This window comes from Nothoprocta perdicaria, unplaced genomic scaffold, assembly GCF_003342845.1.
Source record: "Nothoprocta perdicaria isolate Ctin4 unplaced genomic scaffold, notPer1 scaffold_204, whole genome shotgun sequence".
Lineage (NCBI taxonomy): Eukaryota > Metazoa > Chordata > Aves > Tinamiformes > Tinamidae > Nothoprocta > Nothoprocta perdicaria.
The window spans coordinates 1,032,498-1,050,452 of NW_020455250.1; the positions used below are offsets into that span (position 1 = coordinate 1,032,498).

The 17,955-nt window shown below is 42.0% G+C and overlaps 1 protein-coding gene across 1 annotated transcript; it reads right to left on the reverse strand.

The window, feature by feature from the left end:
* Positions 1 to 12,492: 12,492 nt before the first annotated feature.
* Positions 12,493 to 16,163, reverse strand: ERH (ERH, mRNA splicing and mitosis factor). The gene is made up of 3 exons (XM_026038216.1): positions 16,076 to 16,163; positions 15,379 to 15,499; positions 12,493 to 12,952 (listed from the first exon to the last, which is right to left on the reverse strand). Exons 1-3 carry the CDS (start codon positions 16,080 to 16,082, stop codon positions 12,850 to 12,852), a joined length of 231 nt encoding a protein of 76 aa, XP_025894001.1. The 5' UTR covers positions 16,083 to 16,163; the 3' UTR covers positions 12,493 to 12,849.
* Between the last annotated feature and the right edge of the window lie 1,792 nt (positions 16,164 to 17,955).

Genomic DNA, 17,955 nt, shown 5'->3' on the forward strand with positions numbered 1-17,955 from the left:
ATTAGGTCAAATTCTGGCATATCTGTCCAGAAAGAAAGAATTGCAGCAAAGACGGACAAAAGCTACTGCATAGAAAGGGCATTACCAAAGGCTGCTTTCAAGTGTGGGCCAACCAAGTGTTTTTTGGAAGAGGGCTGAGGATGGCTCCTTGAAAGAAAGTTGCCTCATCCCTCAAATTTGGCCCAAAGCTTGCTGCTTTTAACGTTCAGAAGAGGCAGCTGGTCATTCTAGTTTTCCTTGCTTTAAATGGACCCGTAGGTTGTGAAGACTAAGCCTTGGCTTTGGGTATGTCTACTGAGAAAGCTGTCACTATATGAGAACATCCAATGCAACTTCATGTACTGTGTGGGGACTGTTGGGGGGTTATTTGAGAGAAGCCAAAATTACTGTTGTACAGAAATCAATCTCGAAAGGTTTATTTTCCCTACTCCATTGTAAATTGCACTTTGCCAGATGTAATTTATGTGGAACCCAGATTTGTTTTCCCTTTTCTTGAAGAAAGCATGTGCCAGACTGTTTAATGCCTGGAATAAAATCTAATTTGAAACAAGTGTTTCAGCCTATTCTTTTTCCCATTTTACTTTCTGATGTTTTATAAAGGTTTTTTTTCCATGTTTCCTTTTTACTGTCATTTACTAGAATGCATTGACTTATGAAGACAGTTTTTACTGTGACACAAAGGAACGATAATACCTTGTTACTGCCACTGAGCTTAGTCTACTAACAGCTCGTTAAATGCAACACATCCATGGACATGGCTTATAGTTTTATTGCTAAAAGTACCAATGAGTTGTGTCCAGCCAGATCAGGACACAAATGACTTCTTTGAATCCCTGAAAGTCTCTAAAAAGAGGGATTGCTCCATGCTGTGCTACTCTTGGAGCCCATCTGAAATGGGCAGCTGGGGTCTGTCATATTGTCACGCCAGGACTGTGTCCTCAAAGCGATGTGCTTGCTAAACCATTTCTGCTTTCTTAGTGCATATGAGCCAAGATCCAGTCTAGGCAGGAACACTGAAAATAAATTGGAATAAACTGATTCAGTTAAGTAATCGATACACTTCATTTTTTTTCCCTTGAAATTTCTTCAGTGACAGAGAGATGGTTATTGAGATCTTTATACACTGGAAATTAAGCACTCTTACCTTCTAATATCTTTTGAAGAAAAGGGCTAGAAGAATGCTAGTTTCTCCCTTGAATAAGGAGTCACTATTGAGATGCATGTTTGGTTGGTTGTTTTCCTTAAAGGAGTGCATCAGAAAGAGAAAGGATTGAGAAAAAAATCTGACCTGCCTTTGCCAAACACCATGCAGTAAAATAGTGGCAAGTTTCTTGTCTTTTGCCTGTTTTAGCATAAAATCATGATAAATTTTCTGGATTGCCATGGAATTGGGATTTACACCTTAATTAGCATCTCACATGGCCAAGCAAGATCCAACCTGACCAGCATTCCCTGTCTGATTTGAGGATTCATTGTCTCTTCCAGACAGCAGATTATCTGGACAACATGATCAGCCACTCTGTATCATAATCAGACAGCCAAAACTGACCTTGCTGTCTTGAGATGAGGTCTCTGAAAAATTAGAAACATCACCTCTAAGTACAACTGTATGAAAGCCCTGCCTTTCATCCCACTGGTGTGGTTTTCCTTTCTGTGATATAGGAATAATGAAACTAAGGGATTTACATTAATGCATGGAGTGGTCTGATTTACCTAACAGTATTTGATTTATTAAAACATCACTGATTGTAGAAGGGCCGTAGCTTCTGCTATTCTAATCACATACTACTTCCTGTAGCTTCTTTTATTCTCCAAAGTGGTCCATTCAATTTCCACAGGATTTCTGACCATGGAAATGCTATCAGTGCACATTCAAATAAAATGAAAATTGTTGCAGCTCTTTTTAAAATAAATTTTTTTAGGTCTCTAGTGAGCAAGTCTGGAGTGGAAGCAGAAACAGTGTGTCGATAATAATTTGTAATTGAATGAAGGGTTGAAATATGCAAATTGAAGCTCTTAGAGCTGTGCAGCCCGTATTTCCTATCTCTCAGGGTGGTAGTTTGGAAACTAAAAAGGGAATTAATTTCCTTCTTGTGGGTACCTATAAAAATGTGCTGCTAAATAGGGGAAAGATTTCTTGGTGTTGTCATTATTTTTCAACCCATAGTGCCTTTTGTGCTGAATACCTGTCTCGCTGAATGTGGTATTTTTCATGATAGATAGAGACAGCACTATGATGAACCTGTTTAAGTGCAGTTTATGAATTCTGGTTAACCTTAAGGACATGATTTATCCAAATCTTTCAATGTAGATGAGGTTGGCCAGATGCTGTCTGAGCTCTGTTATATCCACAAAGCAAAGAAATATTAAACTTTGATGGTCAGGAAAGATGGTACTCTAGACTTTTCCTCTGAGCTCCTTAGCTCCTGCTCCCCTTAACAGGAAACTCTATTTCGAGTTTACCTTCCACTAGCCTCTCAGGTGTTATAGGGCGTCCAGTGAAAGGCCACCCTGGCATTTGCACTGGGGAATGATCCAGAGACTTCTGAGGTCTCATTTTTGAGTGATTGAGGATGTGTTGACGTGTCCTTTTGAGCTATGCAACCTGGGACCTTGCAGCCTACAGCTAGCCAAGGGTGACATTGAACTGGGCTTGGGCAAGAGGGCCTGCAAGGGGTTTTCAGCCCTGGTAATAGTAATGTTAATGGATGGCTAGGACTTGAACTCTGCTTAACTGATATCAAAGAAAAGGTTTCCATCACTCCACTTTGGGTCAGGCCTTCAGAACAGCTAAATCAGCCAGAAATCAGTGTTGTGCAAGAGGAAATCACACCTGTAGAGAAGCTGAGTGAAACTACTGGAAACAAACCCCACTTCTTTGCAGCCTCCCAGCAGGCTGAGGAATGCCAAACAATTCTAATTTAAATGACAAGCAGTGGGGAATAATCTCTGGGTGCCGATGTACTTTATCCTGCTCAGACAATAGCAGTGATACAATTGCAATTACGGTGATAATGCTCTGAGTTCACCCAGGTAATCAGGAGTCAAGGTGATTTACGGTTTGGTAATTAGCTTGTGGAGTCCTATGGATGGAATAAGCTCCCCTAGTTACATAATCAAGGCATCAAAGACTTCAGAGCAGGGCATGGTGTCAGCAGATGGCCCTGGCATGTGTCAGGTTCCCCTAGTTTTTTCAACTCACATTGCACACAGTCTTGGCAGTTTCTAGCCCCAAAGTAGCACCAATGAGCTGTGTTCTACTAATTAAGTGTAGGTGACATTAATATAACCAAGTGTCCTTGGTGTCCTGTGTCGCTGTCAGCCTGTTAGAAGCACGTTCAGAGGTGGACATGTACCTCTGTTGTAGCTTAAGTTAGTGCTGTAAGAAGCAGGTTTTGTGGAAATCAGGCAGCATGGAAACGCCCTCCCTCCACATGGTAGATTTTTCAGTCTGGAAGGAGACTTGGGATTTCCGTTCCAAGCACAAACTACCACAATCCTTCTTTACATTAGAAAAGAATCTTGGCACAAGGCACAGGTTTGTGGATCAAGAAAACATTAAAGACATCAGGATGCACGAGGCTGCTGCAGCAACATGAAATACATAAGATTGCACTACTCAAATGCTTCCATCTGGGCCTTCCTCCACTTACAACGTTATTTGTTTTTGTTCATTTTTCCATAATGTTCATTTTCTGCCTGATTGCTCCTACAACCTGTGTCTTTTTAGCTTATTTACATTCCTCATGATAAACAGCTGGATGAAAATGTCCCCATTTTCACAGCATTTCTGTAAAGCGAGGCCTACCTTTCACAGTCAAAAGGACTATTAAAGATCAAGAGCTGTTGACCAAATTTCAGATTCTAGGTCCACTAATATTTCTTTGGTGTTTACCTGAATTTATCTGCACATGCACTTCTGTTGCCTTCACTTCTCCTTGTAACCAGGTGTTTATTTCTGAATTTCTAAGGCATTTCCCTAACACAGGCGGAGGCAATAGAAATTACTATGAGGAAAACACATTTTGTGGACATCAATGATGGGAGGCTGGGCACCAGGGGGACGTGGCCAAGCTCTTGCTCTTCGGTTTATCTGGATCTGTTTGAGATCTGCTACCTAAATCTGGCCAGGGATGCCAACAGGCCAGCACGAGGTAGTCTTCTCTGCAAATCGTGCCGGGTAGGTGTTCAGACCTGCCTGGTTTTGAGTCAGGGACATCCCATCTGAAACGGTGGCTTCACCTGGACATTTCCATGAAACCTGTACTTGATATATGTGAGCTGCTAAGTAAATCTGGTTTCAGCCAGGCTGTGTGGTCCAAAAAGAAAAATGAAAAGCTAACAAACTAATCCCCTTGGGACAAAGTGATGTCCTAACATGATTTTCAAGGAAACCAGCTGTTCTGGTTTCCATTTCCATGGAAACTAGCCCGGCAGCTTTGCTTATTGCTGCTTGCAGCAGAGCTCAGCTTGGTAAGAGCAGCAGTGTGTGCTGGCTGGGGAGCTGACCAGTGCCTGGGAATGTGCACATTCCTTAACACAAGCTGGACAAAATGGATACTCGGAATATTTCCAAGTGTGGAGGCACACGAGCTCTCACCAAAGATGCTAACCTAACAACTTGCGGGGTACAGGCATAGTGCAGCTCAGGCCACAGAAGCTGCCTCGGGTGCTGTGCAAATGCTGGGGCAGTTTGCTGGTGCCCATCTCCCAGTGAACTGAAATTTTACATTTTAAATTTTAACTTTTGAATTGTTTGCAAGGAAGGAAACACAGCCAATGCCTGAAGAAGTAACCAGTGTTTCAGCAGCTTTGGTGGACTGTTCACTTTGAACCAGGAGTTTTTCCCTCTAGGTCACTTCTGTGATTTTTGAGGAAAAGCGTCACATTTTAGCAAAAGCTTGATTCCCATTTCCTGGGTTTGATCAGATTCGTGGATTACACTTGCAGGGTGATTTGTATTTGGTCCAGAACTAAACAGTTTTAAACTATCTCCTAACCTTGCTGGCACTCATTGCCACACTGCAGGGTGGTTGTGGGCTGACCTGTCTGGTTCCATGGTTCCTCCTAAGGCTTCAGTGCAGCATATTTACTCGTACCTTAAACCATCCTAAATGCTATTGTGTGAATTCTTTTGTGGGCATATTTTTAACTAGAGGCTGCAGGTTATAATGCTGTTGACAAGGACAACGAAAAAATGTCCAAGTCCTTTCAATTAGCCCAAGCTGAAGTGCCATCTCTGCTTCCTGTCTGACTAGATGAAAGCAATGCCCAGGCAACCCCACTTAACACCGGAGCTTTTTTTCAAGGCAATCAACTGCTCAAAACTCTTTTTCCCCCTAAGCAATCTAAATGCTAAATAGATCTTTAAAATAATTACCATACATAAGATGGGGAGCCAGTTTCTCCCTGAAAACACCTGATGTTCATTAGCAGTATTTAAGGTGTCACACATCACCTCTACTTACTCTAAACTTCCTTGGCATGTTTGTCAGGTGTTTACAAGGGCTGAGCTGTTCCTGAAGCCTTTAAGCGTGTGTGAATCCTTTGCCCTTGGAGAGAAGGGACTCAAGTGTCTGGGAAAATCTTCATTTTCCCCTTTTCCCGGCTTTGTTTTGAACTCATTAAAAAGAAACTGTGTCAGTATCCCTCACATGATAATTCAGCTTACTTTGCACAGAGATGGGGTGGACAGTTGTAACTTCTTCTTTCAAGAGCTTCCGATCTCCGGAGCAAGGAGCCCAAGACTGATGCAGAAATTATTACTACTTTTCATTCTGTAACAGTTTAATTTGAAGTTTTAAGCAGTCTTTGAAGCTGTGCCTGCAATGGGGGACCTTCCTGCCATGCAAATGCTCCAGCTGCGGCTAGCAAATGCAGTTGATTTCCCCCTAGGCCGGAGCACATTCAGACATTTCCATACAATCTACTTCCAAGCTGCCTCATAACGAGACATTCAGTGGTTTTGCCTCTAATCCTCCTGCCAGTCCCAGGGAGTCTACAGCTTAGTAAAATAGGGCATTCCCTGAGGAAGAGAGACCCCTTTGCCATCCCAGAGGATTTCAGTCTGCTTTACCACGTCCACCGAGGTGACTTAGCATACGTAAGGTTGAAGGGAACTAGTTGCAGACATAGCAGTGTTTTAAAAGAAAACAGGGACCGTATTTATATTTTGTATTGAGCTATATTATTATTAAGCCTGGGAAGGCTTACCAGATTCAGGGAAACACCTTGTTTATGGGTTCCCTTAGTGCTTGTGTACAGAGATGATCTTAATACATAAATTGAGAGTGAAGCACTTATAGACAAGTGTTAACACAGATCCTGACCTGTGAAAATGGAGATATGTGGCTTTCAGGTGAACCCGGCTTTGGACAACAGTTGAACAGGGGCTTTGTGGACTCAAGTGAGATCTAAGCTTTCAAATCCCACCTACATCCTTTGAATCTGGGCTTCTGAGCTCCATACATTTGTGGCAGGTCCTGGGAAAGAGTCTGAGTAATCTGACCTTGAGTCTAACATTTTCCATAGGATGCCATGCATCCCTTCTATATATCTTAGCATACAATTCTCAAAAGGCTTAATGAAATCTCTCATTTGAGTAATGTGTGCTTCATTACCACAGGGGACATTATCCTGTCATATGTATCAGGGTTGAAGCTCTGGAGCTAGTGGAGTCCATGGAGCACTTCCATGTTTGTGCTCTGCATAGTCATCAGCAAATGTAGTATATAATCCCAAAGGATTTTGGTGTTGCTCAGGGGAGAAGCAAATGCCTCTCTGGAAATTTGTTCTGCACATGGCAGTAATAAAACCAGTCCCAGAGGACCATGTGCCTATGTGAGGAGAGATATTTTGGGGGCTCCCTCATACCCCAGGGCTCACATGAGCTGAACTATTCAGTCATGTCCTATTCCGGCTGTTCTCCCAGCAGTCTAATGAAAGGGAAATGGCAGGAAAGGTTCTGTAGCAATGACTGGCCAAGGAGATTCTGAAAGATGGGGCATCTGTGAAAGGTTTTAAGAAGCAGATCAATATTCCCTGCACTCTCCATTCCTAATTGGGCTTTATTGCCGGGCTTTGATTCATGTAGTTCATTAAATGGGCTCACATGGACTTTCTATCAGAGTTTATTATACGCCTAGGATTTGGAACCAAAATATCAGAAGTAAGCAATTGCCAGGGCCCCCACAACTCTTTTGAGGAAGTGGTTTCAGTAGTACTGAAATATTAAACTTCAAAGAAACATACCTGTAGCTAATTCGCTATTATTAACTGCAGTTAGTTTACAGAAAATCCATTTTAACAGCCAGTTGAAAAACACTCGGTACCACGCAGTATGCATGTCCCCTTATTTGTGGTACCACTTGTGCCCTGAGGGAAGAACTTTCTAGATTTTCGTAAAGCCAGCGTGCAAAAAGCTGTTAATCTGTAGCTGCATCAACAAGTTACATCATCTCCAGCTTCATCATCCTCACGCCACTGTGCCTGCACAGCCAGACTAGTGGAAACAATAAGGAAAATATGCAAGGGAGAAAGACACTAGATATTGCAGCTCTAATTGCAGGAGAGTCAGATGAGAGCCTAGGCAAGTTACACAGATAGGTTTTAAAATCTGAATTATATTGCAAACCCCTTTGAAGCTGGGCCTTCATTTGCTCTGCAAGTAGTTTTAAGTAACATCTAACTTGGCATAAGAGCATGCCTAGACGCAGTAATGAGGTTTCCACCAAAACAGCTTAAAACATTTTATCTGAGGTGTCCAGGGTTATTTTTATAAAGCTCTGTGAGGTGCCATCCCACCAGATGACCCCACTGTGATGCCCAGGCTTCCTGTGCTCAGGGAGAACCGGACCTGGGGAATGAGACTGACAGAGGTCACCACATTGAGCAGGGAGCTGCTTAGGCTAAGCAATATGCTAATGAGCTCATTAGCCCACTAATGAGCTGGAAGGAGGTGCCTATTTCTTTCTAGGGCTCTCAGCTGGGAAGTGTTTCCTGCAGTGGGGGCTGGCCTGCTTGGGTGCCCTTCTCCCCAGGAGCAGCAGCAGGGGAGCTTCGTGGTTCACCCAGGCTGGTTCTGCTCGTGTTAAACAGGTCTCGAGTCCTCTGATGTATCCCAGGTGAGCATCCCAATTAGCGCTAACTGCTTGGTTATTCTCACACTGCTCTTTCTCTGCCTTCCTAGAGGAAGATGTTTCTTTGTGAATGAATAATGACAGTTTTAATTTGGCAATGAGAGAGGAAAGGGGTAGAAATTGTGCTGAGTTATCACTGAGTGAATGAGTGTGATGCAAATGTGGAAATAACACATGCAGTTCCAGGAGGTGTTAAATTATTCATCCTTGATAGAGGAAAGGGAGATATTTGCACTATGAAAGATAGGTGAGCTTTGTTCCAAGCTGGAGATGCTGGGAATAACTGTGTTCAGTCAAAGATGAATTTAAACAGGAGATGGTGCAGCGAGCTAGTAGGAAGAGCTAAATTTCTGGAGAGGATGTGAGATGCAATGGAAACAAGGCTGGATTTGAGAAATGTGCCTCTTAACCTGTGAGATAAGCCCAGCCCAGCAAAGACTTGACTTGCTTCCTACTGGTTGTGGAAGTGACGGGCTCCAGTGTCACCATGAACCGGGTGCAGGAGCTACGAACTCTCTTAGAAATGATGCCTGTGTCTTGAGTGAAGGTGATAGGAGAAAAGGAATTAAGTGTGCCAGCTGAAGCCCTGCTGTGTTAGTAACCTGGGTGGGACGTATCTTATTTAGCGAGGGAGTAGAATCCCTTGAATAGCCCCTAAGCGCAAGGATGGCTTCAGGTTTGACTGGAACACAAGGTGTTGTGTGGCTGCCGAGGCTGCGTGGGTTTGTCACTGCTGCTGATGCGAAGCCTGGGGAAGGTAATAGCAGGTTTAGTTGGAAGGCCCATGGAGATACTGCAGGGGTTGCGCCACGAGATTGACTAGTGCACGAGCAAACCTAAAATTATTAGCAAAACACTTGCTAATCCACTGCAGGGGATGGCACTGAGTGGGTACATGCAGTGCGGTTTGTTTTAGTTGTCTGTGTCGTGTATGAGCTAAGCACAAAGGGGAGGAAGAAAAACCTGTAGATCAGAGTCATGCCCAAAGTCAGCCACAAACTGCTGAGACTGGCACAGCTCCCCTTACAGTGAGGTTACAGAGCTTAAGGTGACAAACTGGTCGCATGGTCGCATCCCATGCTCTCCTGTGACAGGTCCAGGTGGCTTGTGGTGGTGTGTGGTGGGTTTTTTGTGTGTGGGGGTGGTTTTTGTGGTGTGTTTTTTTTCTTTTTTTTAATTCTTTTCAGATATAGTGAGGGAGTGTATATTAATGGGTCAGAATCTTGTAAATAAATTCCTCCAGTATTTCAGTGCACGGAATGTAATTTTCAGCCTTTGAGTAGGATGGTAGCAGAGAAGTTGCTTTCTGAGGAAAAAACTCTCAGAACTGATCATTTTAGTAGAGCTTTTATTTTCTATTTCATCTAATGTATTATACGCAATGTATGTGTATGTATATAACCTATGCAAGAAAATTGACTATAACCTATATACACACACATAGGGCTGAGAACTTATGTTCCTCTCTTCTCCCTCCTGCCCCCAAACTGTCTTATGAAAATGGGAAGACTGGGAATTCATAGTTTCCTTTTCTTTTGGCAGGGTGAGTGAAGGAATGATATTACATTCTGGCTGTAGCTCAACAGTAGTTGAACAGTACTGTTGAAAACAGTTGTTTTTCAACAGTGGTTGAAAAACAAGATCCTGAGATTACTTCACACTTGTAACTCAGCAACTGCTGACTTTCAATGCTTGTTAGTTTTCCTGATGGGTTGTTTAATTGCATGGTTTCCAACATAGCTTTAATACAGTCAGGCTATGACTTGGTGGGAATTGCAAATGCATACAGTATATTCTAAAGCAAAGTAGCTCGACCATTCCCATCCTTTCTTTGGGTAAGTTTTCTTAAGGAGTTCCTGTGTCTTCAGTGCGTCACAAACTAGCTTATTGTTTCCCCTGTGGCAGTGAGATCCTAGCAGCAACTTCAGAACTTCCTTCTCTCTTCTGCATGCACGTTATGAACCTGCCCCTTATTATTTGCTTAGCAAACGGTCGCGCCACAAAACGTATTGCGCTTGTCAACATGTAGCTTTAAATGTCTCACCCTGAAATCATTTCAGTAGCAGACAGATCAGAGGCTGTTTATCCTGTGATTAGGATGCAGCATGATTTGTGGTTCCATAAACTAAGTTGATCTCAGGCAAGCAAGTTGGTCGGTTGCTCCACTGCTTCTATTTTCCCACTGGAAGAAGGTTCATAAATCTTTCTGAAGTGAGGCTCGGCAGGCTTAATGAACTTGTTCTAAATATGTATTTTTTCATACAACTGAGAATATTGTTTCTGAAAAGTGTATTCCCTTTTTACATTACTGTACCACTTTCCTTTAGAAAAAGCAAATCAAATTTTATTACTTCATCCCATGATGTAGCAGCTACCACCACCACTGCTATTTACACCTACCCTTTTTGCTGGTAGCACCAATTTGCTGTTGGGCGAGGCAGACACTGGATCCCTTCCTGATATGACTTTCTGCAGTCGGGTAATATGTGCACTCTGCTGCTTAAATTCACTTTTCCAATAGCTGAACTCATGTGAACATTTGGTTTCCCCTGGTAAGTGTCTCCCTGCTTTTCTAAGAACTGCTGCAATTGAGGAAAGCCCTCAATACACTACTATGCTTTATCAAAAAGAACCAGTCAAGAAACATCTCAAGACTTTCCATGTCTCTGGATCTCAGTTGATCTTTGCTCAAGGCTGAAAAAGAAATCCCTGCTGCTCGTGCTTTTATTATAGGAACTCTTACCATTGTACTTAACTCGTGGCTGAAAGAGTGCTACAGCACAGTGATAGTGGTGATTATGGGATGAGCCCCATGTAATGTAACTTTTGGGTGTAATGTTGGCATTTATTTTGGCTGCTTGAGATAAAGCTCAGGCAGAGATGAAATGCAACAAAAGGATTTCAGAAAGGAGGTAAAGCATTTAACAGGACGCCTTTTTTCCTGACATGAAACAAATCCAGGATTTAATTTTTCAGTTGGCCTCATAAAGCAGATTATACTTCCTGGGTGTCAGCAGAAAGCAGACTAGGATGTTTTGGGTTTCCAAATGCTCAGGACTGTCTGTTCTGTGGTTTTGAAAGCAGTGGTTGGTTGGAGTCAGCTTACTGGGTCCTCTTTTTTTGCCTGCTATACAGCTGGAAGATGCTGCAGCCTATTTTGAAGTGTGTTCACAGTCAGCTGTTGTTAAGGAACAAATCTGTGGTTTCATGAGTACTTCATCAAGTAAAAGGCAACAAAAACTCAAACCACGTACTTTCACGTTTAAAAGAGCAGCTTATTTTTCAGGGGAGAAAAAACTGCTGTAGTTGGGGGGAAATGGAGAGAAGGAGAAGACACTTAAGAGAAAGGACTTACACGTGGTCTATAAACAGTATTTCCCTATTAGCAGCTCACAGACTTTGGCTCCAGGAGGGATTTTTACTTGTCTTTTCTGGTAAGACTTTAATTGCTGAGATGACAAGACTCTAACAAGTTAATGTGTTTTGAGGTTAATAAATTAAATGGATTCGTGGACACCATAACTGCAGAACTTGTAGCTCTCATCTCCCAATTTGTATTCACGTTGATGAGAAGTTTAATCTCTTTCCCTATGACTCCCAGCAACTTGCCTGTGCTAGAAGGGGAGATCAGGGAACTGTATGTAGATGGGTACCTGCTGCCACTTCAACTTAACATTGTTTTGATGTTCGATATCAAAAAATTCCTTTTTTTTTTCCTTCAGTAATCTGTCTTTAAGTCTTCAGTAACACTTAATAGTTAAGTGAAGCTATTTTCATTAAAGCTTTTGATATGCACTGTCAATTTCAAATCACATTCTTTCATGTCAATGTATTTGCTGTGAGGCCCATCAGAAGCAGTTAATGGGTTTCAGAAAACTTGATGTGCTGGAGAGGGCTTTTTTTCTCCTTTATTTCTAGAACTGCTTCTGGTTAAATGCACCCATACAGTCTAGGATTCAGACCTGTACCTACAGAAGACAAACTCCGGGCTAAGGCAGAGGCACAAAACATTTTGTTCATCTATTCCCCAGCTTTGCTGCTCTAATACTTCTTTCCAGTAAAGCAAACTTACAAGGACAGCATCTTTCCCTGGGAGCAGGCACATCTGCCAAAATATAAACGCCTTGCAGGATGATCAAGTTTACAGTGCAGGAGCTGGCTGTTTCCCAGGAATCTGCAGTAAAAACAGCAACCAAAGGCAGGCTAGGGAAGTTAACTTGTTAAATGTGCATAACCCCTCAAGTCTCACTCTTCAGCAATCAGGCAAGAAAAGCTGAACTTATTCTTTGTCAAAAAACCAAACATCACTCAAATTTAACTAAAGGATATTTTTTTATTCCCCATTAAGACAGTCTGAAGGACATAACTAAATATTGGAAACCCCACAGAAGGGCACATACAGCGAATGTGGTGAAGTAATATGCAAACAGCCCTGGCGTTTGAATAAGGTAGGACCATCAGCTAACCAGAGGAAAAAAAACATGTTAACTCTCTGCCAAAGATGTTGCGCCTTCTTCTCCATTTACACCAAAAGAAAAGTTTCCCCATCCAACAACCCCCTTGCATCTCTAAGAATACATTCAGTCCTGGCTAAAGAGTTTAACAAGATGGCAACAGGACGACTATAATACAAAACTTTCACTACTACACTCTGTACACGCCTGTTGTCCAAGCCCGCCCCCAGACCCGCGTGGTGCTGCTGCTGCTGCCATTATTTGCTCGCTTGCTGCGCCTGCCTGCGGAGGAGCACGTAGATCTTCTCCTTTATCCAGTCTTTATTGTAGGGTTGGTATGTCTGAGTGTCGGCACGGTAGCTAGAGAAGAGGAAAGAGTTAATGTAGAATCAGCCCTGTGGGATATGTCACTAGAGCTTCACAAGCAGCTAAGCTTTCTCAAGGGTACAAGGCAAGGAATTGTGCACAAAATACAAGTCGTAGTAAGTGGGAATTGCTATGTAAGACTTATCCTTTTCCATAAACATCTGTCACCCAGTAGATTATTGACAATCTGAAACAGAGCTTGATGCTCCAAGGACTACTGAGTGACTGTAAAATAGTGTGTTCACATTCAAATTCATGATTATAATTACTTGCCAGAGAAAGTAAACAGTGCACCTTTATATTCTAAAACTCAGAATTACAAAGGGTGCCATTAGGAGACATCACTTAATTTGTCTTAATGAGACAAATACTCAGTTAGGTAACTCAAGTAGGTGTTCAGCACTTGCAGTGTTACAACTATGTTTGGAATCTTTACAAGACCCCCTGCCCTAGACTAATTCTCTTTGCTAATCAGAGTGAAGAGATCAAGCGAGCCCACTAGCAAGATGATGTGTCAGGCCCAGAGAACCTGGTCATTCAAGACACAGATGAACTGAAGTAGATTTAAATGGGAAAATGAAAGCCAAGTGCCTCAAGTTAGCTGTTAGCATTCATTCTCTTTCTTCCCCCTTTGGCCATTAAAGCTGGATGAACTTTTTGATGACGGGTATAAATTACAGGACATGCTTCAAGGTCTACTGAAGCCCTGTCTAGGCTCTAAGTCTTGCAATGCATTTTTATAGTCATGTAAATAGTGATGGTCATTGGTAAGAAGCTGAGTACAAATGAAAGTTATTTAATTCAATTTCAATGTTTTAACATATGGTGTTTAAAAAAAAACCCTAAACATAATACACTACGAAGGTAACAAAAATAAGTGCTTAAGTATTGATATTATCAAAGCCTTTTCTGTGGTCTTGAAGCAGAACAGAAGCTTCATTATTTAAAATTCAGTATATTTGTTCTAGGCTGCAGAGAAGGTTTCACTACTATCAATACTTCACTAGCTTCACTGTGGTATAAGAAACAATAGTTTTCCTGCACGGTTAACAATTTTCAACGCAGTTACAAGGCTACACTGCAAGATGAGCTAACAAGCCCCGCAGCAGCACACTACGTGCTGCACATGCCATCTGGTGGGAAACTGCAAGCTGGAGGAGAATCTGCCCTGACCCTAAGTTAATAAACCTAATTACAAGAGAGACCAGACCAGCAGGAAGCAGTTGCTGCTTCCTACAGCAAGGAGGCAGCTTCAGCACCTGAGATGCCTCTGTTTCGTTTCTCAGCTGTCTCGGGCCAGCCCTATGGCACCTGAAGAGCAAACATGGCAGAAGGTGGAGCAGCGGGGCAAGCCTGCAGAAACTGTGCTAAAGCTTTATTTACACTGCTGACAACTTTGCTTAAAGGACTCTGTAGCAAGGTGTTAACAGAGACATGGTCAAATTCTATATGTAAATCTGCACATGGGGATTTTGAACACAGCAGTATGACTATCTGTACTGGCTGAAAAAGAGATCCTAGAATTTTATGAGCTCAGCAGGTCAAATAATGTTTCTTGCTGTTTGAGTATCAGACTTGCATCCTTATTCCTGCAGGACTCCTGTCAAGCTTCATAACACTGTCCTCTCAAAACATGTTCATGCTACAGAATCCAGCCATGATCTGGACTAAGTGATTAACTTACAATGGTAGTTATAGACTAAGTACTAGAAACTAAAAATTTTTTTTTTGCAATGTAGTCAGCATGCAAAGTATTGAAGATAGTCAGATGTAATTCTGGATTCAAAGGGCATCCAAATAATTAACTAGGGCTCTCCCTAGGATGGATATTTTTCTCAGTCACTCAATTAGGATTTACAAAAGTTCCATCTTTCTGCGTATTGATAAAAGTAAACAGCTGACTAGGATGCACTTCTACAGACTTCTATCGTATTGCTAGCATAGTTCTCAGCTGAATAAAAACTTGTTAGACTTTTTGGCCCCTTAAAATCCAGACTAACTTCAAAAAGGCAGATGTAACACCGATTTAAACTTTCTAGCCAGCCTTACTAAAATTTGTAGGTGTGTTAAACTGTTCCATTCCTATATCTGAAATGTTAGGAGCCTCAAAGTGACTAAAACCAAAGTGGTACTGTTAGTTTCTAAGCTTTCTTAAGAGATGCTTAACTAAAAAAGTTTGTATGTAAGGCTTCTGAGGGGCAGAAGTACAAAGACCAGTGATCCTTTCTACTCTGAAGTTTAAAAAGCTCCAGGCAATTCATGTAGGGATTCTATAAAAGTCTGAAGCACAAAAAAAAAAAAAGGTGAAATTACATCTACTATCTACACAGAGTGCCTCCTAGAAGTAACAACTGTTTTCCCACCAAGAGGGGAAAAATCCTCCTTTTTCTCCTTCTGTAGATTTCACAAACTGAACTTACACCAGACAGCTGAGGTCTGCCAAGTCGTCAATGAAGTCAAACAACTGGCTGATATCGTATGTAATGGACGGACTGTTGGGATTCATTCTCTTCAGATGCTCTTCATACATTTTGCAGACTCCTACAGAAAAAAGGAAAGATAGATAATGCAATGCTGAAACTCCATTTACTGTGAATTCTTTCAGATACTGAACTACAGAAGACAGGAAAGTTGAGAGATGACTGCCATTTTAACAGAGGCATGAATTACTACTTCAGATTCTGCAGTTTTGCAATATTTTTGTCCTAGTAACCTAGACCTAGCGTACTTTTCTATTATTTCCAATAGCAATATTTCCTTTACATGACTAGCAAAAAAAACATAAAAAGTCAGGATCAGATCCAGCAGTGAAATGCATTAGAACAGATCTACTGCCAGACCACAACAGGGGTCATTACCCAGTTTCAGAAGGTGATGTGATTTGACTTAACTCAAAATGATTTTTTTAATATAGAAAACTTTGAAAAGCTAAGGAAAAATACATTTAGCTCATAAAATATGAGTAAACTGAAAGAATGAGCAATATCTTGCGATATTTTTTGCAATATCTTGCGATGTCTTTGGGGGACAGTAAACTTTCTTACCAAGCAACCTTTGGGAATATGTCAAAAATGAGGCTTTAACAGCAATTGGTGACTAGAGAAGCAAGATACCCACCTTCCATGCACTCGTTGACTGATTCATAATCAGCATATGTTCTGCCTTCTGGCCTCTTGGTGGGCTGAACAAGTAGAATTGTGTGAGACTGGGGAGAGAGGAGAAGGGGGGAAAAAAAAGCACTGAGCTGTTTCCAAAAATATAAGCATTTGAATGTCATATGAAAAGATTACTACAGATGTTTTTGGACAGATCACTAGACAAACTGGGCTGAACCAAATATATCAGTCTCCCATGCTACTTCACCACACCTATCTTGTACAACTTTGCCATGCAAGGATAAATACGAGGACCCAGGTGGCAAAGTCTTTAAATCTGCACAGTTATCACTTAGCTCTAAAAACAAGCACTGTATTTTAATGCTGAACTAGCACTCAAGGAGATTTTTATTTTTCCAAATAGCACTTTCATGCATGCTAACAATTTTTGTTTCCAATTGGTTCTACCAATCCTTAGTGTTTTTTTAAACTGAATGAAAATTGCTAGGAAGGTACCTATGGTGTTGAAGAAACACCATGAAAATTGTATTTTCCATTTAAATAGAAAAGTAAAGCAATAAAAGTCAATATATAATGGCTGTCTAATCACCTTTACTTAGTTCATTCTCATGACCTGTGGTTTGGACAAAATGGTTAACATTCCTCCGATTATTTAAAGTGTTAAATCACTGTGTATGTTCTTACAGTATCCCAATAATGAGATTGCAAAGAAAAAAGCAACAGTGAGGCAGACACCTAAGCCAGTTCTTTTAAAATTGTAAAATATTTGGGCCTCTGATTTTAACTTATGCATCACTTAAACTTTTCAGTATCTGTACTGGATACTGGCCTAGGAATTGTTATTCATGCTCTTAAAAAAAAAAAAAAAAAAAAGCAGAGCACATCTTTCAGCAGCTCTAAGAGCAAAACAGCTAGACATAATAAAGACTAGTTTTTGTAAGGCTCTAACAATAATTCTGCTACATCTATTAAGAAAAGAAGTTATTGCTATTTTTCTGTTACTTGCTGGCTTTTCTTTCTCCCTCTAGGAGCTAATAACATCTCAACTTCTCCTGAAAACCGAGAAAAAGGATCAAGTCATACAGGTTTCTATTCTATATATTATCTTTTAGGAGCTGTGATTGCCTAACAAATGAATTAAAATTAATTTCATTTGAGGCAACTGTATTGCTGAACAAACACATTTGACTTTAAGTGTTGAAGAACTTCCTGCTCTTCTATCTTAATGAAAACTTTTAAAAATGTTAAAATGATTGTATGAAATTGCTTCTCCTCCCCTCCTAGGGAAGGGCCAAAGAACAACCACCTTGTAAGTTCAGGAGACCTTTCCCCAAAGTGTTGGTTGCCCCACTGCACACACGCTTAGGTGACGGTGACCAAAACCAAGGACGATGAAGAATTATTAGGGTTTCCCACAGCCCTAAACCCTGGTGTTGGAGAAGAGAAAAGGGAAGGTGCTGGATGGGAGACCCTTGTGCAATGGGGCTGGGTTACTGCGAGCAGCCCAAGGAGGGCTCTCCTGGCTCTGCTACAGGTGGCTGTTCAGGGAGGCAGGCAGGCTGGCTACCCCCCTGGGTTACATTACACAAATTCGAAACACTTATAAAGAGACTACAATGAGTTTAACTATGCTATAGAGAGCATAAAGGGGGAACAAGACCAGCAAGAAGAAAGGTGCTGCGGGCAGCCCCGGTGGGCAGGGAGGAGGGCGGGAAGGGGCCAGCGTGGGCCCTGCGGCGGCTCCCGAGCAGTAAGGAACCGGGCCCCGGGATGGGGCGCGGGGCGGCGCACGTGGGCAGGGCCCCGGCGCTCCCCGGCCACGGGCGGAGCGGCTCCCCCGCTCCCGCTCCGCGACCCGGGGCCGGCCGGGCGGGCGGGCGC